Source organism: Micropterus dolomieu, linkage group LG05, assembly GCF_021292245.1.
Source record: "Micropterus dolomieu isolate WLL.071019.BEF.003 ecotype Adirondacks linkage group LG05, ASM2129224v1, whole genome shotgun sequence".
Lineage (NCBI taxonomy): Eukaryota > Metazoa > Chordata > Actinopteri > Centrarchiformes > Centrarchidae > Micropterus > Micropterus dolomieu.
In genome coordinates, this window is record NC_060154.1 from 27615217 (window position 1) to 27642277 (window position 27061).

The 27061-nt window shown below is 40.4% G+C and overlaps 3 protein-coding genes across 7 annotated transcripts; 2 read left to right on the forward strand and 1 right to left on the reverse strand.

Annotated features, from left to right (window-relative positions):
* Positions 1–454: 454 nt before the first annotated feature.
* On the reverse strand, positions 455–9421 carry LOC123971482 (tetratricopeptide repeat protein 39C-like). 5 transcript variants are annotated; one of them, XM_046050342.1, is made up of 15 exons: positions 9151–9318; positions 8856–8977; positions 5983–6031; positions 4820–4948; positions 4272–4386; positions 3711–4071; positions 2298–2466; positions 1919–2012; positions 1720–1827; positions 1527–1636; positions 1305–1428; positions 1103–1199; positions 899–1013; positions 750–788; positions 455–647 (listed from the first exon to the last, which is right to left on the reverse strand). In XM_046050342.1, the coding sequence occupies exons 3-15, from the start codon at positions 6013–6015 to the stop codon at positions 558–560; spliced, it is 1584 nt and encodes a 527-aa protein (XP_045906298.1). In that variant the 5' UTR covers positions 6016–6031; positions 8856–8977; positions 9151–9318; the 3' UTR covers positions 455–557. The 5 variants fall into 5 exon arrangements, with proteins under 5 accessions (XP_045906298.1, XP_045906299.1, XP_045906300.1 ...); XM_046050343.1 differs by lacking the exons at positions 8856–8977; positions 9151–9318 and adding an exon at positions 9362–9421; XM_046050344.1 differs by lacking the exon at positions 8856–8977.
* Positions 9422–14714: 5293 nt separating this feature from the next.
* zgc:103559 (Allantoinase, mitochondrial) lies at positions 14715–20499 on the forward strand. The gene is made up of 11 exons (XM_046050147.1): positions 14715–15235; positions 15381–15532; positions 16535–16649; positions 16753–16899; positions 16999–17044; positions 17545–17638; positions 17737–17923; positions 18030–18168; positions 19890–20062; positions 20164–20196; positions 20291–20499. Exons 1-11 carry the CDS (start codon positions 15089–15091, stop codon positions 20426–20428), a joined length of 1371 nt encoding a protein of 456 aa, XP_045906103.1. The 5' UTR covers positions 14715–15088; the 3' UTR covers positions 20429–20499.
* A 956-nt stretch (positions 20500–21455) lies between these two features.
* Positions 21456–25557, forward strand: agxta (alanine--glyoxylate and serine--pyruvate aminotransferase a). The gene is made up of 11 exons (XM_046050153.1): positions 21456–21754; positions 22730–22922; positions 23351–23415; positions 23499–23599; positions 23689–23759; positions 23880–23964; positions 24038–24136; positions 24246–24315; positions 24885–24980; positions 25105–25233; positions 25347–25557. The coding sequence occupies exons 1-11, from the start codon at positions 21596–21598 to the stop codon at positions 25452–25454; spliced, it is 1176 nt and encodes a 391-aa protein (XP_045906109.1). The 5' UTR covers positions 21456–21595; the 3' UTR covers positions 25455–25557.
* Positions 25558–27061: the final 1504 nt, after the last annotated feature.

Consider the following 27061-nt stretch of genomic DNA (forward strand, 5'->3'; position numbering starts at 1 on the left):
GTAGCTTAGCGCTAGGACAGGAAGCGAGGGGAAACAGCTAACAAGTTAGCTTAGGTCTGTCAAATTGGAAAAATGTAGGCTACCTTCCAACAAGTCCAAATATATCTTATTTATACAGGGCATACTGTTTATGAACATGTCATCAAACAGAAATGTGGTTTTACAAGAAGTTGGAGCTTTTTCTTTCACCAAAAACTGCTCTGCCCCTCAACATTCCTGTCCCATAGGCGGCTTGCCTGGTGTATGTATTCACTACCTTGCTGGCTAACAAAATTATCATAGCTTTTTAGTTTTTAGACATATATTTTTTTTAACTTGCTAGCCATAGCAACTTGGTAGCCATTCCCATATACTTTGTGCTATGAAAGTATGAAAACATACCCATATATACAGTATCTCTGTACAAAATGCACAGAAATGACAATTCATGTCAATGAATGGGTAAGAACACAAACAAGTGTATCTCCTTTAAGAATGAAAAACACAGGACTCTGTTCACTGGGATGTCATACAGTTATTTTGAAAGGCTTGGCGTATTGTAGGTTCCTTTCCTGGAGTCACTGAGGCACTACTTCCTTCAAAGAAGCAAGGGCTGAATGGATGCGGACATGAAGTCTGTTCTCAAAGTCGTAGCCTGTAAAATCCTCCTAAGGCATCAAATGTAAAATATGTAATCAGTTACTTGTAACATACAATACATGTTTCACATTTTCTGAGAAATTTAGATGATTAATGTCTAAATATTTTACCTTAGCTTGAAGTAGCAATGACCTCCCCTTTCCCACCGTCTGGATCACAATACAAAAAATTATATTATAACTGAGCATGTGTTCACATCAGTACAGTCCCCCCCAAAAAAGTGATTTAAAGATCTGAATGCTGTGTGCAACAGACATACCTCCGGTTTTGCAAGGAGTATACATCCAAGCTCATAGACAGCATATGGCTGTACATATGAGTTGATCTGTCGTCCGTACTCATCTCTAGCAGCCAGCTGGAATGCCTGGATCACCGATAAAATGGAAAAAAGAGAGCAAGATGAGTAACATTAAAAGTGTAGATCAACTGCAAAATCATCCTGCACTCAATGTAGAGCGATACCTGCACAGCATCTCTCATATTTCCATGACATTTGTGAATGGCACCAAGAAGGAGGTGTTTCAGGCCTCTGCACGAAGCTTCATCTAAACTCTGTAACACTAAATAAATATAAAGAACAAATTATCACACAGGGTAAAATGAAATCCACAGAAATCTGCAGCTAATTTTATTATGTTGTTATGGATCGTGAAGGTTACATTCACCCTGATTCATTATCTGCAGTTTAGAAGAAGAACAGTTTTGAAGCGCTTTCCACAGATAGAGCACTTCAATTACACCGAGGATGCACAGCTCTCTGGTCGGGGAAGTCTTTCTCAATCTCTCAGCCTGCAGATAGGAATCAGACAGCGAAGGAACACTTATGTGAGACAGTTGTGGTGACTTTTGAAAGAGAGAAAAAGGGTTAAATCTGCAGCAAACCCCACCCTTTTGACAGCAAACTGCTCTATCTGGTTGTTTTTTCTCTTGAACAGCTTCTGCACGTCTTTGAAAACGCCACTTGCTCCATCCAGGTCACCAGAAGCACCCTGACACACTGAGAAAGGACAAAAAAAGACTCCATATAATATAAGGTAGACACATCCCGGCAGTGTTGTTAGCTGTGTGTGATAGGCTTACCTCCGGTCAAGTAGGCATAGTAACACTGCGACCAACGCGACTCATTCTTCAGCCTTTCAAACGACCTGAATGCATCTTCAAAATTCATCTCTATCATGCTGCACCAACCTTATACAAAGACAAGCAGACAGAGTAAAATGAACCCCTCTCTGCACCAAGTGCCAGAATGTCACAACTAACCTGATGAGAAAACACGTACCAATCTCATAGAGACACACATGCTGAATCTCTCTTTGGTCTGATGCAAGCTCTAATGCATCATGGAAACAGGCCAAAGCACTGTTGATATGGCACTGGGGACAGAGAGAGAGAGAGAACACACACACGCCAACAGGTAACGGTAGTTATGTTAGACACACACTACATGCATGTGTTGAATGAGTGTGTGAGGTAAGTAAATGGTGGATCAGATGTTCATGAGTTAATGAACAATATGACATGCATATTAATTAAATGTGCTTGAACAGAGACTGCTGTACCAGCCAATGGAAGGTTCTACTGTCAAAGACGTCCAATGTCTCTATAATGTTACACTGCGGCTTATGTGTCATCACCGACCCTGAGCCTGCTGTACATACCTCTAGCCTCTGAACCCGTCCTTTAAAGAACATGAAGAGGGATGAGTTGGGGTAAACCACCGACTTTCTCTGCAGAATAGCTTTGGCCTCCAGCAGCCCCTCATGTGTATCAGAGCCATCCAGAGCAAAGAAAGGCAGCACTACTGTGTGGTACCACAAGAGGGCCAACCTGAGCAGCACAACAGAAGATTCATCTCAGTGTGAAATTTTTAATCTAAGGCTCAATGGGAATCTGTATAGAACTGAATGTTTATGAAAGGTGAATATCCAGCTCCAAATGTGACAGAGAAGTTCACTGATATACTATACATACTAATATTGGCAGTACACAATATATTTCAATTCAGAACAAGAAGACATACTTTACTAATCCCTCTAGGGAAAAATAACTTTTTCCACTAGATTTTCACTCTTTTTTATAATTGTTATTATACACACACAGGTCCAAAACACACACACATGCACAAACAGGACCTATACACATGCATTAATGTATGGCAAGATGTCAGTGGAAGGGGCTGCTACGTAGTCAGACGCCCAGAGCAGTTAGGGGTAAAGGACCTTGCTCAAGTGCCCAAGAGGTAAACTGGCCACTCTCCAACTACCAGTCTATACATACAGTCCATAAGCTGGTGCTTTACTCGGACCGCCCATCCTCCAGTTTCCAACCCAAATCCCCACGGACTAAGCTGAGCTACTGTCCCCCCAGGTGTTGTTTAAAGAAAGGGGGGGGGGGGGGGCATGGACATCTTGGTTCACACACTAATAATGGCTGACCTTTAACCTACCATTAAAAATTTTGTTAACAGTTTGCCAGATCAGGCTAAAAAACAGCCGGTCAAGTTAACCCGATTTGTCATGCATTTGCACTTTAAGGACTTCTCATCCATCCTGGCTTAAACACGGGGACAGAAAGTTCATTTTTACCACAGTAATTAAACAGACCTTGTTGTGAGATTATTTTATAATTGCTGTTTCTGAGGTCAAGGGTGATCGTTTAAGGTCAGCTAGCGTCATAGAGGTTGCTAGGAGCTGGGCAGGTAGCATACAGTGTACTTCCAGAGCTTTTTTTGCTGACAACACCTGCCTGTCATGACTGAAAATGACGCTGATGAGAGCGGTGAAAGTGAACCAAAACAAGTTGCAGGCTATAACAACAAAACTATGAGCTGAAAGATTCAGAAATGTAGAGCTGGGGGGACCTGCAGAGGTGGGTGATAATTATCTGTGGGGTCATTCATATGAGGGACAACCTTCACAGAGTCACACGTAGTCATTTGATATATTGTATATAAAAAATACTGCTTATAGTAATTTTAAATTCTTAAATTATCTATAGGGATACATCACCTGAACCTCCCTATCCAATGCTATGTCTCACTCCGTAAAAAAAAAGGATACAACCCGACTCACGTAGCTAGTGGCGCCTTCATGTCTTTGCTCTCACTCGCATACATAAGGGAGGACAGGCCCTGAAGACGGTCACCAGGGAAACCCAGTAGATTGATAATCTTGAGCAGGTGTGGTGGTACCATGGAGATGCACAAGTGGAAGAGGCCGTAGCCGAAGCTGACGGAGCCCTTGAGCCGGTCCAGGGCCTCGGGCGTCACTGCGTTCTCCACTGGCACATTGTGGTTGGCGTTGTCTGTCGTGAGGGACTCCTGGTGGACCGAGGACCCCCGCTGACAGGTCTCCTGCAGCTGGCTGATGTCACTGTGGCACTTATTGTACATTTTCCACGCCTTACGAAGAATCCAGCCTCCTTTGATATAAGCTATTTGTGGAAACAAGAAACAAGATACTTTTGATGAGGTTTTGCATGGAGAATGCCTCAAGTGGAAGAACAAAACCAAACCAAATGTTTTAATAATTAATAAACAAATGTTTTTTTGCTCACCTCACTTTGCATATCTCCTATGCAGTTATAATGTGAACTCGTCACAAATACGAAGTTTCGAAATTTGATTTGATTACCTGAAAGTTCTTGCTTGACGAAGGAGAGCACGGCGAGGTACACCTGACAGTCAGCAACAATAATCTGTCTCTGTAGGCGGTCCACGACCACAACGCCTGACCTCTGGGAGTCCATCTGTAATACACACATTCAATAAGGAGTATATACATGCACTCTGCAGCTTTCCCCAGAGGCTGGCAGCCAAAGTAACAAGGGGTTTCCTGAATGACCCAGCCCTCACACTCCAGCCTCACTTTGCTGATTACATTTCACGGAAGAACTAATAGAATCTGTGAGTGGGTTTGGCATGATCTCACTGCTGCCTACATCATTAGGCCTGACGCCGAGGATATAAACATTGTTATCGGAACAGTGGCCTGTTCTGGGGACGATATAGGACATGTCAGCAACAATATATGTGTGAAGTGGTGTTATCGGTATCCCTTTATTTCAGCTCTGATCAACTTTGACGGTTGTATTATTATCAGAGTTTAGGTTTTTAGGTCATTTACAGCCATTAAACAGTCCATATCATGTATTTTTTAAATTGTCCATAGTTTTTACTCACACTTTTTTTAATCTTGTTTCTGATTGTCTCTATGACTCCAGCGCTGTCACTCTCACACAGTTTCTCAGTGGTCCTCAAGTCGTCACAGGCCGTCTGCATCTTCTCCTCCTCAAATGTCATCATGGCATTCTGCAATGCAGTGCAGCAAAAAGGTTCTGTTCATAATAGATCTTTTAAAAATCAGTGATATTTAAATGATATATTATTCTAATATCATCATCCTCTTGTTTGACAGAGCAGATCTATGCCTGAGCTGGCTTACAAACAGAAACACCTTGAAATAAGAGGGAAGGAGTGTTATGTAATAGTCTTAAAAAGGACAAAGGGCTCTTTCTGCATAACAATGAATGGAGGAACACAGTGACATCTGTACTGCTGTGCGTTTGTTGTTGGAAAGATCCTACACAGCTAACACGATCAGAACATCTTTGTTTTGATGTTGCTGAAACCTCTTAAGATCACCCTAAACCAGTGAGGAAATATTCACACATAAATGAAGTAGGCAGTACAAAATGATAAAAGAGAAAATTGAATGATATTTGAGTGATATTTGAGATGACTTTTGTGGTTTCACGTTGTGATATTTTCTTGTATAACTGAGGCATTATCTCCATTTATGCTGAATTTAATTATCCCTGTGCATGCGCAATGCCCACCATGATGGTCATATGTCACCACCCCCACTGCCTTCAGGGCCATTTAGCAACAGGGGACAGAGGATGACATCATATTTGGCTTCATGGTATGCGTGAGTGTCGTCACAAGGGGCAGTGACAGAGCATGTATGTGTGTTTGTGTGTGTGTGTGACCATGTTGTGCAAAATGTCCCTCTCCCATCGGTGATGGACGCAGTGTAACAGTAATGAGCTTTTCTGCAAGAGCAATACTGTTCTTGAGAGGAAGATGCATCCATTATGTTAATGGTTGGAAAAGCAAGGGAGAGGATGCCAGTGTTGACAACGATGCAACCAATTTGACGGATTGGAATATTTCAGGTTCTTGTTAATGGTTCCTTTCCTTATGAACTGTGGTTGTATGGGCTTCAGTCTAATGCTGCTGCTACATCAGTTATATTAATCACTGTTTTTCTATTCCTAACACTAACTGCCATTTCTTCTGGCATTGTTTTTGGTCATTTTATTACCAGCTGAGAGGAAACTCACCAGGAAACTGACGAAACTGGCCCCAAAGCTCATCAGTGGACTCTGGGTCCTACGGAGAGAATAGCAAGGAGAAAGATGTAGAGACCACATAACAAAACAGAAACAAACAATGAATATTTTCTTCCTTAATTACAACAAAATCTCAATCATTTTCTTCTTATACTTGTCACACACTTCTGTCTCAGCATCCAAAAACCAAAGAGAATGAATCACATGGGTAACTGTGCATGGTAACTTTTCCAGCATAAGCTGAGCATGCTCAGGTGCGGGTACAGCTGCAATCCCCATGGTCAGCTGTCATGACTGATGTCAGGGGTCTAACTACTATCTATTTGCGAATAAATCAGCAAATAAATGCATATTTCACATTTTGGTCACCTAGGTGCATAGTTGTTCATAAAATGTCATCTCTGTTTAATTAAGATGCTACAGTATGTCAGCGGTAAGACAGGTAAGACAGACACCTAGGAGCCACAGACACACACTCATTTATAAACAGGCTTTAACGTCCATTTAAACAGACAAAACTGTAATTTAATGTTTAATTGTACAGATATATGTGGAATAATGTTTTCACTCTTTGTAAAGTAGGCTATGGTACATGCCGTACTCAGTGCTATTTCACTAGATCATTTTTCAGCCACTTGTAACATTTTTCTTGAAGATTATTTTCACTCGCTCATATTACAGACTCCGGCATGCAGCATACTGCAACACATCATTATATAAAGCATCAAATACTTAGGCTACCTGTATCTCCTGAAAAGCTCGTCGCTTTCTTTGAATCCGTTGTTGAGCAGCATGTTAATACCTTGCAGGGCCATCTCAGCATCATCTATGTGCTCTGCCTTCTCCTCTACCTGCTGCTGCTGCTGGGACTGCTCGGGACCCGCCATTGTTTATACCACGGCTCAGTGGCTGCTGGATTAAACCAGTGCGATTGAGAACAAAATGTGAACCTGTTTCTTCTCTGAAACAAACCCGCATTGGTTTATTTCCACTGATATGGGAGACGAATTTAAACTGAGTCGCCTCTGGTCGGCTAAATTTAAAAAAAAAAAAAAAAAAAAATGCTGTGCAGCTTCCGCAGGCTCCAGACGTCTGTGCACCTCACGGATAGGCCACTGATGCCCAGACTGACTCATTCACACTGCACTCCAGCGATTTACAAGTACTTCTATCATTGTAGGCCTACTTGCAGACAGCAGACGCCTGTACGCTCAGTCAAACGCCAACACGCCGTTATTTGTCACTGAATCAGCCATCCGCCAGTTTTTCACCCTGCAATTCACGTGCAGCAGCATCCGATGCATTACATAACTAGGATCCAGGGTGCTGTGCTGCTCTGCCAGTCCCACGTAATGCGCTCGTCAAACGGCCTGGCGTCATACCCCACAGCGCATCGCCGGGAGGACGGAGGGATGAGGCCCGCTGCTGAGGCGAAGTTGCATCCTGTCCGCCTTCATCCCTCAGACTCCCTCCGCACCCAAAGGGTCCAAACCCAGCCCTCTCCTCCAAACGTCAGCCAATAGACGCACAGAGTGAGTCGCCTGCAATCATAGTGATGACAGGCAGGCGAGGAGAATCAAGACAGAGCTTGCAGCTTGATTATTAATATTCTGTACCATTGCTCTTTTGCCTGTAGGGCTGCATATATTATGACTATGGTATGATCTACATTTTTCACATTTGAGATATGTGTTATCCTTTCCCCGCCAAAAACGTAGGCTGTTCGTAGCTCCCACGCCCTAGTTATGTTATCAGGCAGAAGAAATAACACAAGTCTGAAATCAGAAAATGTGCAAAAAAATATCTTCACATGTTTTACATGATTTCTGCGATTTGTGAGGTTGATTCTGCATGTAAAGTCAGTCTCTCATCCTCATCAAATCTATCACAGTCTCCCCACTGCCAGGTTCAGCTAGCCTATATCATGGGGCAGCAGAGGCTCAGGAGGAGAGTAGTCAGAAGACTAGAAAGGCGCTATAGCCAACAAGCAGGGGCAGACTGGGAAATAAATTCAACCCTGGTACTGTAGCCACGCCTGCCCACCTTACCATGTGTCCCCAGGAACACACATTCACTACTTAGGCTACATTTGTTTACAGATGGTGAAATACTATAAACAGTAGGCCTACTGTTTATAAGTGCAGCACTTTGTGTTGAAAAGAGCTGGTGACATAAGGTCTGAAAATAGGGGTGTGATGAAAGACTTTGGTCATGAGAACAAGATCAGAAGATATTTTTACACTATTTTGAATAAGTATTCCATGATAAAATGTTTGAGTGGGGGGTCTGGGGGTCCTGCATTCTGGAGACATTTCCTGCACCACTTTATGGAGTAAATGTCTTTATTTATATGAATGGCAGCACAAAATTCAGCAGGTGACAATTCAAAATATAACAATAAAATGGAATATAATGCAGTAAAATCAGTAGCTTTTTTTGTTGCTTAAGTAATTTTCTTGGACAATGCACATTTGTTTCTTCTATATTTAAATTGCATGGCATGTTTTGTTATTGTGCAAATAAACAAAGCATTTTCACTTGTGATATAATTTGTGATTCCAAGCTATTTTTCAGAACATATTTTAACCAATTTCGCTTTCAAAACGTCTTTGGGACATGTCCCCAGCGACCATAGCGACACCAATGGTAACAGATTTGTAACATTTTATGTATGTGACTGGCACACAATGCTCAATAGTTTTTTTAAGAGCACACAACAACTTTGCACATGCAGTTAAAACAATAGCTGTCCATCTGAGTGTGTTGTAGAGTCTGTGCTCTCTGTCTGGTTGTCTGCTGTTACTGTCTTTCTCTACTGCAGTCAATTACAACCCGAACTTTTTGTGTGACTGTTTTCTTCCTACCTCTACCACACTCCCTGTCTCTGCTGGGCCAACAGCAGCATCCTTCCTCCCAGCACTAGCCTAAAAGAAGACCAGGGCTCTCTGTCTGTACCGATTCCAGCAACATCCATGAACACGGTAGCCTATAGAACATTGCAGAAAATGTTTTCCCACACACTGCTCTCAACATTAGAATACACATGAATAAAAATATTTCTCACTGGCCTACTTAATTCTGCTCTCCTTGCCTTCACTTCTAATATTTTCACACAATAACGGAACATACACCTGCTGCAAACACAGCGGCTTGCCCTACCTCTTTCTTTTTCTCTTTCCCTGTATTTGTCGGCCCTCTTGACTTTCTCCATCAGCAGTGGGCTGTTTTATGAAGTGGCCGAAATGACACAGCACTCGCGATTTTCACCCGCGGGTGCGCGGAGGAGGCTTGTTAATGAGGAAGCCAATCGAAACCGAAACCAACATTGTACCTAGTTGCACCTACACCAAAGTGTTCACTGTTGCTTTACCTGGTCCATGCTTGTGAAATATCCACCTTCTGAGTCTTATAACGTAATGGAAGATCATTTCTCTCAGTGTTTCTTTCTCAGTGCAAAATGCTTAAATAGGTCGCCAAATATTTTGGGCGGCCCTTAACGTAGGGGAGACCGGGTATGGTTGTAACATGGGGACAGTTGTAACAACACCAATTCCACCAAACAGAGATAAGATAGGAGTTAGGCGATCATTTCAGTATTTACCTACTTCCTCCCAGATCAAGCGTGCTGGTTATCAAGTCTGGAAAGAGGTGCATTCAGAATATATAGAGAAAAAAATGATTTTGAGGTAAGAAAGTAAATTTGACCAAGACTATTTTTATTTAGTGTCTATACTATTGCAGATAGAATTGTTTGACTTATATTAGATTGAAATATAGATTCTCAGGCAACATGTGATGCATTTTTTCCTTTCTAATTTCAAACCACTATGGTAATACAGCTAGCTCAACATTGGCTGACAGGGGTGGGGTGGGTTGTATTTTACAGAGTGCCCTTTGCAGTCTGGGCCCACCAAACCTGCACTCCAGGGTTACCAGTATTAATTTGTCAGCACTGTGACCAGTACTTTCACATGTTGTTCACATGTTGGCGTATGTATCGTCACTTGACCTTTTCCATACTTGGTCTCCACCGGTGGAGAGGGTAGAAAAGTGTATGGGCAGCTTGTGAGAATTGCCTGTGTGCAAGAAGTGCTGGTATATGTACCAGTGATTAATGGCCCACTTCAAGCACTGACTGTGACTCTGAATAAGAATATACACACATTGACACACACACACACACACACACACACACACACACTAACACACACTAACACACACTAACACACACACACACCTCTTTTTAGTTAGACCTAAGGATGTACAGAGATGTTCTTTAATTAATTACATTGTAATAGTATTTAAGTATACTTTTAAGTAAGTTTATTCTATAGATAAATTTACAAACACATACTGTACATGCGCATGAGTCATCAGACAAAGTTCGTTACAGCAAGAGAGAAACATTGTTCTTTTATATAATTACCTGTTTTGGAAGCATATCATATAGTGTGACATCTATTTTTGATTCTTTTGTGTGATTGTTACAACCTACACCGCTATTGGGGTAGGTTGTAACAAGGGAACACATTGCATTTGACATCAACTCACGAAGTCTGTAATATTCTTGTAGAGGATTGAATTGGTGCCATTTGTAGTGAACAAATGTCGATACTTTGTATAAAAATTTGAGAACTCTAGCTACAAAATTCAGCGAGTTACCCCGAAACAAATACTCCAGCCCCTCTGGCATATGCCAGAATTGCCAGGTGGCCAATCCGCCCCTGCCTACAAGTATACAAGTTCATTTACCATCTATCAGGTTCCATTTGTGCCAAAATTATGTCACATTGCTATGTTGACTGAACATGTTACAAAACGTGTCTATGCCTATTCAACTTTTTTTCAACTGTAGCAGTTGTGAGAAAACTATTGTCTATGTGGATTGCTCACCTGACAAAACATTTGTCTACTTCAACTTTAAACTGTGGGCTACCATGGAGGATATTTTTGGGTCATAATTCAAACTAAAAGTCCAAATCGAAATGAAAATAATCATGGCAATTGGGATTTGGGATTTAGGAATGTGCGTTTGGGATTTAGGATTGCACATTTGACATTTTGAAGTGGGCATTGAGGATTTAGGATTGGCTATTTGGTATTCAGGATTGTACATTTGGCATTTAAGATTTAGGATTGGGCACTGTTGATGTTTGATGCTAGCATTACTGACTGTGGTGACTTGGCTTCTGTCAGCTGATCTTCTGCTAGTCATGTGTGGTCTGCAGCATTGCGTCACTAACATAACAGTAACGGTCTTCTGTGCAGATTAAACAGCTACAGCTAACACTGTACTCCCCCGAGTAAAAAAAGCTTGCACATTTTGTTGTCATCTGAGCATCATCCTAACCTTCAAGTATTAATAGACCTGAGTACACAGCAACAGGGAAACATGGTCATGTAGCAAAGTCAAATCACATTTATTTGTCACTTCACTGTATACAAAGTATATAAAGGCAAGTGAAAGTTTTGGGTGCTTGCTCCACAACAATGTATCTGTATAGGACACAGACATACCACACATAACACATAACCAATACAGTGTAGTTTAAAAGTGTAATATAATACTTTGAGGTTAACACACGCTCCACTGACTTGCCCTCCTCCCTGCAGAGATGTTTCACCTGGAAATCAATGAACACTTGGGGTCACAGCTTTGGATCAGCTGTCTGTAGTGTTGTAGTACTCGAGACCGGTCTTGAGACTGGTCTTAAGACCCCTTTTTGATGGTCTCGTCTCGGACTCGACTGCAGTTGTACTCGATCTTGTCTCGGTCTTGGACATTGAGGACTCTGATTTTATTTTAAGACCAGTCAAGACCATAATTTTGGGAATATCAATAAATGGTTTATTAACATCCTAACTTTGATTGTATGTATAACATATTTCTTCAAATGCAACCAATAACACTAATTAAAAATGTGTTGTTACCATTAATGACCTCCCATCCCATCTCCCCGTGATGTTAAGCATGGAAAAGGAGCGTTGAATTAAGATACTTACGTTGACATTCAGCTCTTAGTGTTTGTATGTGGGTGTTTTAATGGGAATGTGGATCTTTCAGATCAATTTGAGAAGTACCTATGATCCCGTACCACATTTTATTGTGTGTCATGTAATGTAGGGAACTGGTCTTGGTCTTGACTCGGGCTCGCCCTCCCTAGGTCTTGGTTTCGACTTGGTCTCAGCCTCTAAAAGTCTTGGTCTTGTCTCGGTCTTGATAAACTCTGGTCTTGGTCTTGACTTGGTCTTGGCTACAACACTAGCTGTCTACCACAGTGTTTCCAGATGTGCTCACTGTGTCACAATGGAAGCTGGAAGTTAGAGCTACAGCTGATTCTGTAACCCCTGGACCCACTAGACTCACCATCTTAAATCTATGTAAACTTTTTTGTTCAAACCCTTTTAACGTCAGGGTTGATCCTTCCATGCTTGATTGTTTACCGTTCTTCTTATATGATTTGACTGTTGGATAGCCCTAACGCGCCTCAAAAACTGTGGGTATTCAGCCATACATGCGAAAACGAAAGGCGGACAGGCAAAAGCGGAAGTGAAGTGTAAAAACTCAAAATAAAAGTAGGCTTATGTAATGTGTATAGTTAACTAAAACTAATCTAAAACTAGGTGTGAATATATCATACAGTTAACTCCTTAAACACTGCTCACACAGTGGGCTATAGCCTAAAGCACAGTAGTAAATCATTCTTAAGACCAAATATCCAGCATTATGAAATTTCTGATGTGTTTGCTGACAGAGCTGTTAAGCTGACAGAGTAAGCTAAACTCAGAGTGAATGATGATGATGATGATGATACAGTGATGAAGGTGCAGTGTAAAGACGGGGAGCACCTGCTGCTATGACATGGTTGCAACAGGTGTCCAATAAATGCAAAGCAAATATCTCTACTTTTCAGTTGTCCTTTATTTATTCCCACATGATCAACATATGCTCATTTTTCCATATAGTCCTGGTTCTGAAATGATATAAAATATGCATGTAAATAAATATAGCCTATGTTGTAGCTACATAGGTTGCAAATAAACCATAAACTAAATATCAAACGAAATGAACCGCAATAAATACATCTTTATTAATAACCTGGATAGCCTAATTGTTTGTACTATGTAAACTAGTTTACTACTTTACAAAAATACAAACCAGCCATAGGCTTAGTTTAAATCATAGACTGGATAAAAAAAAACAACAATTAAAAACTGTGTGAAAAGATTTAAATACACTCATACTGCCATCTACTGGTAAAGAGATGAAACAGCGTGATGTGGATTCTGCGTTCACTCAAGCAACAGAGCATCATGGTGGAAACCAAATTAAACGTCAGTGCTAACAGTAATATCTTTGCATATACAATAATAACTTAGGTTTAGCTATATTACGAATACTATTGCACCAAACAATGCGCTAACATACTTCCATCGGTCCAGGTTTATCTATTTTAATTTTGTTCCCACGTTTCCCTGGTATAGGCTAGTGCTTGCATATTGGCTATTCTACACTCTTTGCTTTTATTTTGGTATATTCACACTGTTTTTGGTTTTTCTTAAAGCATGTCTCAGTAACAGAAAAAAACATGAGGCCTGTACTACGAAGGGAGTTCAATCTACTCAGAGTTAACTCGGGGTTATCAGGAAAACTCAGGGTTGACAAACTCTGACCGCCTACACTGGAGTTAAACGGTACAACACGGTGGATAAGATGTTGGTTGGTTGAATCGTTGTTAACTTAATTGGAGTTGGTGCGTGTTCGCATAAAAGGGGCGTGTTCGCATAAAAGTGGCGTGTTCGCATAAAAGGGGCGTGTTCGGCCGTGCAGGCAGTTTTTTTCGCAACGGCGCATGCTCCGTCTTTCTCCAGAGGAATGTGCGTTGGTATAGTGTCAGGAAATGTGTCTATGTTTTTATGTGCTCTTCTTTTATGTGTAATATGGTAAAGGTCCAACTGCACGTAAACTCCATCGTACTAAAAAAAGAAGCCAGCGGAGACTAAATTTAATTTCCACGATTAATCTGCCCGTAAAAAACTTGAATATTCTCTGACATTATTGTCACGCATTTATGAGAGAAACACACGTCTGCCGTGTAGTATGCATTCTTGGCAATCGGATTTAGCAGTGAGGAAATACTCGTGAGTTTAGCCCACAATCACTATCTTGCACCTTAGAGACTTTGCCGTGGATTGGGCAGATTCAGAAGAAAACACCAGAGTGATTCTCGATTTTTTGTGACATTAATTTCAGGGAATTTCCGATTTTTCTTCTTGTAGGCTAAATTTCACACTCATCTAGGAATTTTTTTCTCGGTTTATTAACCCCTACCCTGGCTCCCTATTTTTTGGACACGTAAAATAATCTAAATATGTGAAATCACTTAGGAGAATTCAATTATAGACGACAGATGGGCTACATCTAAGAAACTATCCCGTAAACTATAGATCTCCTCTCTGAAATCACAAAGGCTGCAGGGCTCGCTGTCTGTTCAGAACTTCATTGCAACCGCAGCGGTAGGCTACAAATCAGGATAAAATCTAAACATATTTTATCAAGTGGTGTGTAAATAACCTACTTGTCATCCTTAACACTGAGTACAGATGTGGTGTGTAGTCCACGTGCAGGGTAACTTCGAGTTAACCACGAACAAAAGCGTAAATTGCAGCGTAAATTGCCATGAGAACAGACCTCGGGTAACACCCATCCACCTTTCGTAGTACGGGTTAACCGGAAAGTTGCACCCGACGTCACGAAGTTACTCCTGAAGGTAGGCCTACCTGGATAAGCCAGTTACCCCGCTTCGTAGTGCAGGCCGGTATTTCCGCTTCTTTGTTTTTTGGTTCAAAAGCAAAAATACACAAATGATCAAAACGCACACGGACCCTGGAGCGCAAGACATATGTGCAAGCAACAATATATCTGAGTGCAAGTCATTTTGAGCGGAGGCAGAGCGATTCTAAGCGCAAGCAGGGGCTATTTGAGTGCGAGGGCAGGGTTTTGAGGGAACGCGCAGGGGTGGTGCCACAGAGCTAGTGTAGAAGCAGAGTTAGGAGAGTCTGCAGCCTACTCTCTTGAATCTTAATAAAGACAGACATGGAGCTCGGATCACAGGTTAGTGCTGTGCGGAGTAAAAGGGTACTGGTTGGTGATGAAGTCCGTCCGGCTGTCATCGTAATAAAGGACGGGAAAATCCACCAAATACTCTCAGACAAGGACGTTTCTGGGGACGGTGACTGTCAGGTAAGCTGGCTCTCATTGACCCCAGTTTCAGGAGAATCCTCCTAGTGGAGTGCAACAATTAAATATACGTTTATAAGTTCATATGCATGGATTTAACAATCGATTTGCACTTGGTGTTATTCTGTATGTAACCCAATGTTGGCAGGTGTTGGATGTGGGTGACAGTGTGGTGATGCCAGGTATTGTAGATTGCCATGTTCATGTGAATGAACCAGGACGCACCTCCTGGGAGGGCTTCTGGACCGCCACCAGGGCTGCTGCAGCTGGAGGGGTGACTACTGTAGTGGATATGCCGCTGTAAGTTGGATACTCCCCCCTCCCCATATTAATCAATACCCACTGTTGGACAGGTCACTGGTGGAAGGTGAAGGTAGCAGGGTAAAGATTGTGAAATAACTGTGTAAGTAATTAGGCCTGGTAATATAAAGAAAGTAGTGCATACTGTGGATCTGAGAATTACATTTGTTTTATTTAGTTTTTTTAAATTTCAAATATAAGATGCATATTGAATGAGTTTGGTGTAACTGACCAAGAGTACAACTAGAAATATTACTTATTTATTTAAATAAATAAATAAATATTTATTTGACCAGTTGAGTATAAGATAACATGTGGACTGAGATGTGGACTTGCATAATGTTTTCCTTTATACCAGTATTTCTTTTCTTATTTCCAGTGTATTACTCTTGTAAAGCACGTTTTGACCATGATGAAGTTGCTATATTAAATACACCTTACTTACTTACTTATTCTCTCTCTAAAGCATTTTCATTCATTCTCATGGTCAGATTATGACATACAATGCAACTATCACTAGTATATCAGTAATATTAGTAATTGTATTATTAGTGTACTAGTATATTAATAAAACTACATGACCTAACCACACTTCTGTTTTCATCAAGCTAATGTGTGTTTGTTGCTTTCGTTGCTTTAGCTCTCAGCCTTTAGCCTAGCTAGTACGGCTGGTCAGTTGGCAGGCAACATGAAAGGTTGATATTTAGGACTAAATAGAGTGCTGAATACATTTAGATAAAGATTTAAAACAAACTATTGCTGAATTTCTCCCAAGAACAAAAAAAATGTTCAGCTGTAATGGAGAAAATTAAAGGCTTGTTTTCCAAAAAATCCTTTTAAGGCTGAGATGACCTCTCCCCATGGAGTATTACAATGGGACTAAGATCAACTTAACCGCAAGATGCTTTTGACAAATGGCGCCAAGGGAAATAGCAGTTTGGAGACATTAGATTTTAAGTTTCCAGCAGTAATTTTAGGGTGTTTATTTGTTGTTTCCCACAGAAATAGCATCCCTCCAACTACCACACTTGGTAATTTTTGCGAGAAGCTGCAGGTGGCGACAGGGAAGTGTTTTGTGGACATAGCCTTCTGGGGAGGTGTGATTCCTGGCAATCAGGTAAAGTGGAACAGCTTGGACAAAATGAATACATTGTCAGCCAGGCTGTGAACTAATGAAACTATTACCACAGCAAACACAAACAACAGATGTCTCCATATAGCTAGAACTTCGGCCCATGATCCAAGCTGGAGTGGCTGGTTTCAAGTGTTTCCTCATCCATAGTGGGGTAGAGGAGTTCCCCCATGTGACTGACTATGATCTACACACGGCCATGAAGCAGCTGCAAGGCACTGGAAGTGTGCTGCTGGTAACTCACCAACTGCAGCATCCTCCATAACATTTGTGATTATTAAATCCACATCCCCATATAATTTAATAATAACACCTTCTGCTTTGTCTTCTTTAGTTTCATGCAGAGAGGGATGTTCCACAGACCACAGAGGAGAATGGCGGTAACAATAATTTTACAGCGTACAATAGATCATCTTAATCTTGAAACAAGAAGATTTGTTTTGGAAAATGATTTTCCTCTCTGTAAGTTTTCAGTTCACCCAAATCACAAAAAAATGTTTTCGCTTAGCCCGGATGGTATCTAGTTGGTGTTACTTTTCATTGGTGGCAGCAGTGGAGATCATAAAAAACAGTCTGCACTTAGGGAAAGTTGTAATTGCAAATGTCTTTTTTTTGTGATTTGGGTTAACTGACCCTTTAAATTTGTCAGGATTGGGTTCAGAAAATTGTTTAACTTAATGTTTACAACCAAGAAGTAGCAACATTCAAGCTATATCTGCTCATTTGATATTCAAAAACCAAAGATATTACACTGATATTCTGCCCTCCTCTGGTTTGTATAAACTCCATGAAACTGTGAGGCTTAGGTAAATTGTTGTCCAAAAACAATTTGTTTTCAGTAACATATACATACCTCTGCCTACAACCCTTCCCATGTTAGACCCTACTCAGTACTCCACCTTTCTGCAGTCAAGGCCAGATGTTATGGAGATGGAGGCAATTCGCACAGTCACCCAACTCTGCCTCCAGTACCAGTAAGAACATCAGCGTTGTAACAAATAACAATAATACAGCATAATTCTGATAAGGATTTGGTTTGTGCTTGTAGCCTTGATGCCTCTCTCTGCTCCAGGGTGCGGTGCCATATAGTTCACTTGTCCTCTGCAAAGCCAATGAAACTGATCCAGGAAGCACGGCAGGCCGGAGCCCCCTTGACAGTGGAGACTACCCACCACTACCTCTGCCTGTGTGCAGAGAACATACCTGCAGGGGCCACACAGTTCAAGTGCTGCCCTCCCATCAGAGGATCTATTAACCAGGCAAACAGAATACGCTGACTATTTTCAGTTTGAGCCTCAACATAAAATTGCGTTGCATTTGCTTTATTATTCTTTGATAACAAGTAGGTTGGTTTTGTCCCCACAGGAGCAGTTATGGTCTGCACTGAAAGCTGGGCATATTGACATGGTGGTGTCTGATCATTCCCCCTGCACCCCTGATCTAAAGAAACTGGATAGTGGAGACTTCACTCAGGCTTGGGGAGGAATTTCATCTCTACAGTTTGGTAACTACAGACTAGTGACATACTTAATTTTTATCCAGTAGAGCAACGATCAAAACTGTAGTCATAGCACGACTGCTAATGCAAAACGCAATACAACATAACATCATGTTGTGTTGCGACCTGTTGTGTCTGCCATTTTCCAGGATGTCCAATTCCCATATTCATTCATGACAATTCCCTGAAGGTCCCAGAGTGCATTGTAAAAACTATGGTCCATGACTGGGAGTGTTACCAAAATTCTGCATACTTGTCATATGTTAGACTATAAATAAAGCAGCTAAATGGTAAAAAACATTGCATTGAATAAGTGTCAGCAAAATTATACCAAAATGGCTACATAGCCAACATCTTTGGCAGGTAAAAAAAAAAAAAAAAGCTAGAGCTACAATATCAATATTTTTTACAATTTTTTTATTTTTAACAAAGTCCCTCTCGCTCTTCAGCTTTTAAGCCTCTTTCAGCTCATTGTTTTGGTTTGACGGCCCACAATTGTACAGTTTTGGTCCACTCTTAACTGTTCTCATCAACCACATTTCCAGCCAGCTGTTGTCAGCTAAGAGCTCTGATAAACCGAAAGTTAACAACTACCTGTGAACATGGTGGAGCATTTAGCACCCAAAGAAATATATTTCCTTCAAAAATTGATGTAGACCACACCAGCGCTAAAAGAAGAGTGAATATTGCACTTACATTCACCATGTGGCCAGACTCCTCCACAGAATTCAAATGAATGCTGAAGTTTTTGTCCGCTGGATTGGGGGGCGTAAATAGACAAATGTTTGCAAACATGTTCGCCATATCAATGTTATAAGGCAATAATGTTGTGTTTACACCTAGTTGTGCTGCCACTCAAAGTTTGCTTATGACAATGGCTTATAACAGCCATTGTTATTCCTGCAAATGCTAAGCAGTGTATAAACATTTATTTTTATAACTTTTATAACTTCATTTTTCATGACATTGTAGCCCACCATCAGGAGTTGTTTGATGTGATGTTATCTTTCTCTGTCCCAAAATTGTGTCACAGGTGATGTGTCCCCATATTCATTGAATCTGTAATTGGTGCCCTGATTTAATTCACTCAATGATTAATTTTACTGGGGAGGGATTTGAGACAGTTCACTAAATTGAACATGTCAGGTGACACATACTATACCACTTATCATAGATACTTTTCCTAATGAGTGTTTTAATTTCTAAATATAAAACTTTTTGCTATGAATCGGAAAATGCACCAGCATCACTGTAAAGTTTACATGGGTGCTGCAGAGTCACAGTGGTTTTCATATTATTCACTGTGTAGAGCAGCTCTGGGATTTGTCTTTATATAAAAGATCCCCTGGCTAACACACTCAACTTAAACCTGGCCTGTGCAATATCACAGGGATTGTATATGCACATTTTCCCTTACATTGGACTGGCTGTTCCCTCTTTCTACCCGTAATCCTTCTGACAGTCACCCACACTGGGCAAAGTTCACAGGGAGGTAAACAAGAGCGGGGTGCCAGACAGAACAATCATTTACTGTTCAGACACAGTGAGAGAGTGGTCAAAGTCTGACACCAGGAAGACTCTGACACTAATCCACAAAGTTTAATACTTAACCTCAATGAGATTGTGACACTTTCTGCCATGACTGCACTTTTACAAAAGAGACAAACTATGAAAAACCTAAATATTTGATGGTGTTAACTAAGTTCTCTATATTTAATCATATACAGGTTTGCCACTGTTCTGGACTTCAGCCAGTAAGAGAGGCTTTCAGCTGTCTGATGTGGTGAGACTCCTCAGCCAGAAAACAGCCCAGCTGTGTAGCCTTGACAACCAGAAGGGCAGCCTTGCTCCCGGCTATGATGCTGACTTGGCCATATGGGACCCAGAGAGAGAATTTGAAGTTAGTATAAAGAAATCTACTTAAATATGTAGGGCCTTTTCAACAAAGAAAAGCTATACACTTGCATTGTATTAAGCTTCATTTCATTTTCTGTCATGCAGATTAAAGCAGCAAGCGTATATCATAAAAACAAGGTAAACCACATTAAGTGAACAAATGGTGTAATATAAGGAGCACATTTTTTGAGTGCGCTTATAATCCTGTGTGTGTGTCTGTGTGTGTGTACAGCTAACTCCTTACCTCGGCGTCACACTGCAAGGAGTGGTGTGTGCCACCATTGTCAGGGGGCGGCTGGTGTACAGAGAAGGCTCCTTCTGCCCCGAGCCTCTGGGGAAGCATCTCCTCATCCCTCAGAAGAAAATGTGAAACTATATGAAATAATGACAGCAAGTTGTAATAAACCTCAACAAAGAGTTATTGTGTTGTTGATAAGAGTGCACCGGGTTGTTCATTTCTTTCACATCTAATACATGCTTTTATATTTTATTATCTTAGAATAGTGTCAGAAATTGAATTTAAGTGCCAATAACCAACCAAAACATTGAAATAGAAAGCTGGCAACAGAGCCTGTTTCCAGTTGATCAAAGCTACAGAAACTGCAGAGAAAGAAGACATTAAGAAAGTGTTTATGGACATGATAAGCCAAGTCTATCGTGGCCGATGTGATGAAAACAACAGAAATAAATTAAATCGATGAATTGTATTATTTTGTTATGAATACCACTGTGCCCTGCCAGCATGTGCTTACAGCAAGATCCAGAATGCCATATTTATAAATAATACTAAATAGAGTCCAAAAATTTGTTTTAAATTTGAATACTGTAGATATCCTAATAAATACTACTCAAAATTGTTCCTTCATTTTCAGGTGTCTGAGACAAAGTTAAAACCCTTCAAATCTCACGCACATCAGAATTAAAAGTATTTAAAAAATATAAAATAAATAGCTCTCACTTTCTGCTTCTTCCAAATCACACAGCCCACGCAGTCTGTGTTCTAATTTTTTTTTGTAAGTTTTTTCTTTGGCTTCTAGATAAGTGTGCTTTAACATGATGAGATACAACATATGATTCAGATCCATAGCAGCCTCCTCCAAGATTGAATAATAAATCCAGTTCTGAATCTTTTGGGGAGTCTACACAATGAGATTATCCTTTTTTATCTGCCTTTATTCTCTTATTATCACCAAAAGGGAGAATTCTGCCAATTCTGTATATTACACCAAAATATTACTAGGGAAGAGGCATAGCAGTGTAATAGTTAAGTCTACCGCTCTGGAGAGCCTCTGGTCAATGATTAACATTTGAGGACATGTTGGGTGACTTCCTTTTAAAATGGGAAGGTATCAAGCTACCTGAGCTCACTGTGCACAGAAAGCAACAAGAAGACGAGATAAAACCAGCAAATGTTGTGACAGACTCCTGACCGGAGGACCTCACTGGTCAAACAGAGGGGTGTGCTCACCTGAGGCTCTACTTCAACTGCTTCCACGGCTTTTTGTGGTTTTACTGCGCTTGTCACACTGCCTTGAACATGTCGTCCTTCTATGTACCCCCACCGAAATGCCTGCAGAAATCGTTGGTGGTTCCTCATCGTCACATGTTTGGACCAGGACCTTCTAATGTTCCTCCACGAATCTTGGAGGCAGGGGCCAAACCTGTCATTGGACACATGCATCCAGAGATATTTGAGGTAACTGGGTGTAGGCTATTTAACACGCGTGATGCAGCCCTTCAAGGAAAAAAGGCATACGAGAAATACAAGTAAACTGCAGGCTACTGCTACCACAAACAGTATAATGATATCCACTTTAAAAGCTAAAGATGTAGTATTGACACTGTGAAGGAGTGTGGGAATGATTGTAAAATTTTTCCCTGTGCTTTCCCAATCTCCCTACTCAGTTGAGACACATTTTAGTGTTTTTAAAATGGTTTTCAGCATCTCCACTGTGCGCACACTTGTAAGCATTTACAGAGCATTGCTACTTTTACCCAAGTAAAGGATCCATGTACATCTTCCACAACTGGAAATTGCTAAACTGCAGCAAAGTTGTATCATTTTCATTGAATGTTTTTATTCAGCAAAGCAACTGTGTATGTCTGTTTGTATTGCTATCTTTGTGAGGACTAATTTCAGTTTTAAACCATTGTAGTGAGGACATTTCTGCATTGTAAGGACACTTTGGCAGGCCCTCACCACTTCAAAGGACTGTTTGGTTAAGACTTGTTTTTAAGGTTAGGTTAGAAATTGGTAAGGGTTAGGGTAATAGGGTTAAGCATGTCAAGCGATTGCATTATGTCATGTGAGGGGCCTCACAAGTACAGAAAGACAAACGTGTGTGTGAGAGAGTGAGAGAGAGAGAGCATGCTTGCAATTGGGGCTGCAACTAATTTATTTTCATTATAAATTGATTATTGTTATATTCTAGATAAATCGTTATGGCCCATAAAATTTTTGAATTTCCAAAAGTACAGGTTTACGTTTAAATGTCTTGTTTTGTCTAAGCAAAATCAAAAACCCAAACGTATTGCTGATCTACTAATCAGATATTCTGATATCTAGCTCGCTCAGGATTGGGCAGACTTAAAGAGTGGCAGCTAACCTGTGTTCAGACCAGATCTATCTAAACTACCCTTTTCACCAACATTTGCTCTTTTCACATCACAGATAATGAGTGACATCAAAAGTGGAATCCAGTACATGTTCCAGACTCGGAACAACATGACTTTAGCCGTGAGTGGCACTGGCCACACTGCTATGGAGTGTGCCATCTTCAACACAGTGGAGCCAGGGGAGAGCGTGCTGACTGCAGTCAACGGCATATGGGGAGAGCGAGCAGCAGAAATGGCTGAGAGGATAGGTAAAGCTGGTAGTATTCTATATTTTCTGTCAACAAATCCTATGAAAAGACCAAATCGAATGAGTTAGTCCATCTCCCAATACTTTCTGACATCCCTGTCAACCCCAAACCCATTGTTCCTACTGAAGATGTACATTTTTAAAACAGATCACATATACTATAAATATAAATATTTTAATTTGATAGTAAGACTCAGGCAATTCATATAACAGCTGGACACTGTAGTATTTAGCAAACAATATCTAAACAGGAGTAAACAGTGCATTTATTGGGCACTATTTTCAGCTGCAGATTAACACACATTGGAGCACTAGTATTTGCATGTGGGATTGACTAAACTAATCTTTTAAAATCAGCTTTAAATTAATGAAATTTAAATTATTCTGAGGTGATTAAACCAAAGAATATCGTGTGTGTCAATCCCACAGGTGCCAGAGTGAATACCATCGTGACGCCCCCTGGTGGTGTCTTCACTAATGCAGAAATTGAGCAGGTATTACTCTGACATTCCAGTTCTCAGGTAACTCAAATCCATCCTGTCAATACCATGGTCATCATACTGTTATCTCCTCACAGGCCTTATCAAAACACAAGCCAGTGCTGTTCTTCCTTGCACATGGAGAATCTTCTACAGGAGTCTTGCATCCTTTAGATGGCATCGGACAACTGTGCCACAGGTATACTGCGGCGCTCAATCCTCTGTCATCATCACATCTATAACAAAAGTAAGGGCAGATAATTGCTATATTATGAACTGTGCCAACAGGTATGACTGCTTGTTTCTCGTTGACTCTGTGGCGTCAATTGGAGGGGCTCCTCTGTACATGGACCAGCAAGGTTTAGTATTAATTTCTGCTAGATGTTTCCAGTTTCTCTAGGGCAGCTGATGAGAGCATTTATTGTGTGAAATTATCTGTTTTGATGGCACCAAAGATTTCTTTTGTGGATGTTTTGCAGGGATAGATATCTTATACACAGGCTCCCAAAAGGTTTTGAATGCTCCTCCGGGTACAGCACCCATATCATTTAGTGAAAGAGCATGGTGAGAAATGCATATACAAGTAATAGTTTAAAATATATGTAGCATGTGTATTTAGGGTTGAATTTGCCCACAGCCAGAAAATATTTAACCGGAGGACGAAGCCTGTGTCGTTCTTCTTGGATTTGAGTTGGCTTGCAAACTATTGGGGATGTGATGACAAGCTGTCAAGAATGTAAGACATCTTTTGTTCCTGCAGACATGAACTGATTATATTTCAAATTTTTAGCCAGACTTGTACAGTTTCTAAATATTGCACTGTCTTCTCCATTTCCTGTCTATAGATATCACCACACAGGTCCAGTCACTGCTTTTTACTGTCTGAGGGAGAGCCTGGCTGTCCTTGTTGAAGAGGTGGGACATTTGTTAGAATGAAAAATTTAGATTTGGCATCTTTGTCGAGCCTTAACAATTCTGTACAGAGAGCCATTGAGCAGGCTAATGTTTAGTCAGTGACAACAACCTCTGTGCCAATGACACATTTGTAAGAACAAGGTATAACTATGAATTAGCCATTAACTAGCTTTTGCTTTGTATGCAAACAATAATAGCTTTATAAGCAGAATACTGCTGTACCAACATGCAAGCAGCACGTTGTCCATTGTGCAGTGTTCAGTACTAATTAGCAAAGTTAGTACGCTAAACTAAGATGATGGACATGGTAAATGTTATACCTGCTAAACATCAGCATCATAGAATGTGTAAAAGAAGATCAACATGTTAGCATTGTCATTAGCATTTAGTTGAGCACCACTGTGCCTATTAGCATAGCTATGTCACAGACAGTTAGTGTTAGCATAGGCTACTAAACCCTGATTAGTCACCTGAAAATTAACATGTACAAACTGGAAATGGGTTATGCCTGAATTGTCAGTTATTCTATTATCATTTGTCTGTTGTATGACATTTTCTGTTAATGTAAGGGACTGGAGAATTCAGTGGAAAGACATCAAAAAGTGGCAGAGTATTTCCACGCTGGTTTAGAGAGCATGGGACTCAAACTTTTTGTCAGAGAAAAGGTGAGTTTCAAGTTTGAACACAATCATGTCATATTTATAATGACCTACGTTGCATAATAATTATATAAAACGATATATGGAAGAAAATGTACGAGTTCTGACTTGCAGTAAATGGTTGTTACAGAAAGCAAGACTCCCTACAGTTACCACTATTGTTGCACCTCCTGGATATGACTGGAAAGAAATCACAACATACATCATGAAAACACATAATTTAGAGATTTCAGGAGGGCTTGGACCATCAGTTGGATTGGTAAGAGATTTTGTACCTGGCTACTCGGTTCTTCACTTCGTACTGTATATGCCCACCAAGAAGAGGCTTAAGTCTGATGCAGCCTAACTCCTAGATGTTTCTGGTCTTTTCAGGTGCTGCGTGTTGGCCTGATGGGATGCAACAGCAGCAAGGCCAATGTTGACATGGTGCTGGCAGCACTAAAAGACGCTCTGAAACACTGCCACAAGAGCAAAGTGTAACATGCTGCTGTTGAATACTTTAAAGATAATCCTGAATCAACGCTACTGTCAAGTAGTGTCAAGGAAGAGACTGTGTGTAATAAATAAACCTTTATTCTCAGTACTTGTCTTGTCCAGCTCAGTGACTACATGAATGGGAGCAATGGGCTTGTCTTCATAATGCTGTAGTACGTTTTGTCAGCAGCAGTCTGTGATCTCTCAGATGTGTTCCTTCTGTTTTTTGTGAAATCCCCTATTTATTTCATTCAACAACTACATATCATGAGTCTTGACCATTGGTACCATGTTAAAGCTTTGTTGGAGCTGTAGTTGATGAATGAGTATATGTTTTTCGTCAGGTTTAAAAGACATACTGGAGTGAGTTGGAAGTGGACAAGGCAGAAAGTGTCCCAGGATTGATAGGGAAAATCTGACAATCCAGACAATGTAGGAGTTTACTAACTCCAGAAGAATGCTCAATGGTAAAACAACAACAAATAAGATGGCGGTAATGCAACACCAACGATACACCAGGATAGTAAAAGCAGTCATGGACTTTATATCTGCAACTCCCTTGCTTTTCATTTTGGTTGCAGAGATATTAGCCATTATGTTTAAGAACACTGATGAAATACAACAGTTGAATGTTTTGGGAAGCTCATTGATTATTAGTCAATTAGCGGACAATACTACCCTCTTCCTAAAACATGCGTCAAAAATTCCAAAAACCTTAAAGATTATCTCTTTTTTTTCAAAAGCCTCAGCTCTATACTTAAATTTGAATAAATGCGAATTGATGGCACTCCATGATCACCCTTTAACATCTATTCATGGCATACCAGTTAAGAGTGATGTCAAATACCTGGGGATTACCATTTCTAAGGATCTTGGTTATAGAGAGAAAATGAATACAGATAATATTCTGAAAAAGAGTAAAATGATTTTGAATACATGCCTGCAGAGGGATTTGTCTATATTTATTTATTATTTATATATATTTATCTAATATGGAAGCCATATCAAGACTTATTTACCCAGCTTATTCAATGGCTATCCCTGATAATGTAATTAAAACAATCAACCAGATTGTTTTAAATTTTATTTGGAGAAACAAACATCACTATATTAGAAAAGATGACATTGTTGAGTCTTTGGAAGAGAGTGGGTTGAATGCAATTGACTTTGATCCTATGAATGGTACTTTAAAGCTAAAATGGTTACAAAGTTTTATAAATCAGTATGAAACAATTTGGTTTAGTTTACCTTCAACATTTTTTATGGACTTCGGAGGTATAGAATTTCTGTTGAAATGTGATTTTGAATTACTGAGCTGCCAATAAGGTTATCTGTATTCCACCAGCATGTCCTCCATTATTGGAAACTGATCTAAAAACTTTTCCCCTCATAACTCACCAATTTGGAACAATCAATGTATTCTGATAAAGAAAAAGTCTTTCTTTTTTAAAAACTGGATGGAACAGGGAATATGGTCTATTATTCAACATCTAATGGATCACAGAGGTAACCTACTGGACTATGATGAGTTTAGGCATAAATACAGTGTAATATGTACTAGTAGAGAATATTGTGCTGGGATCAGAGCAATTCCAAAAGCTCTTATTCAAATG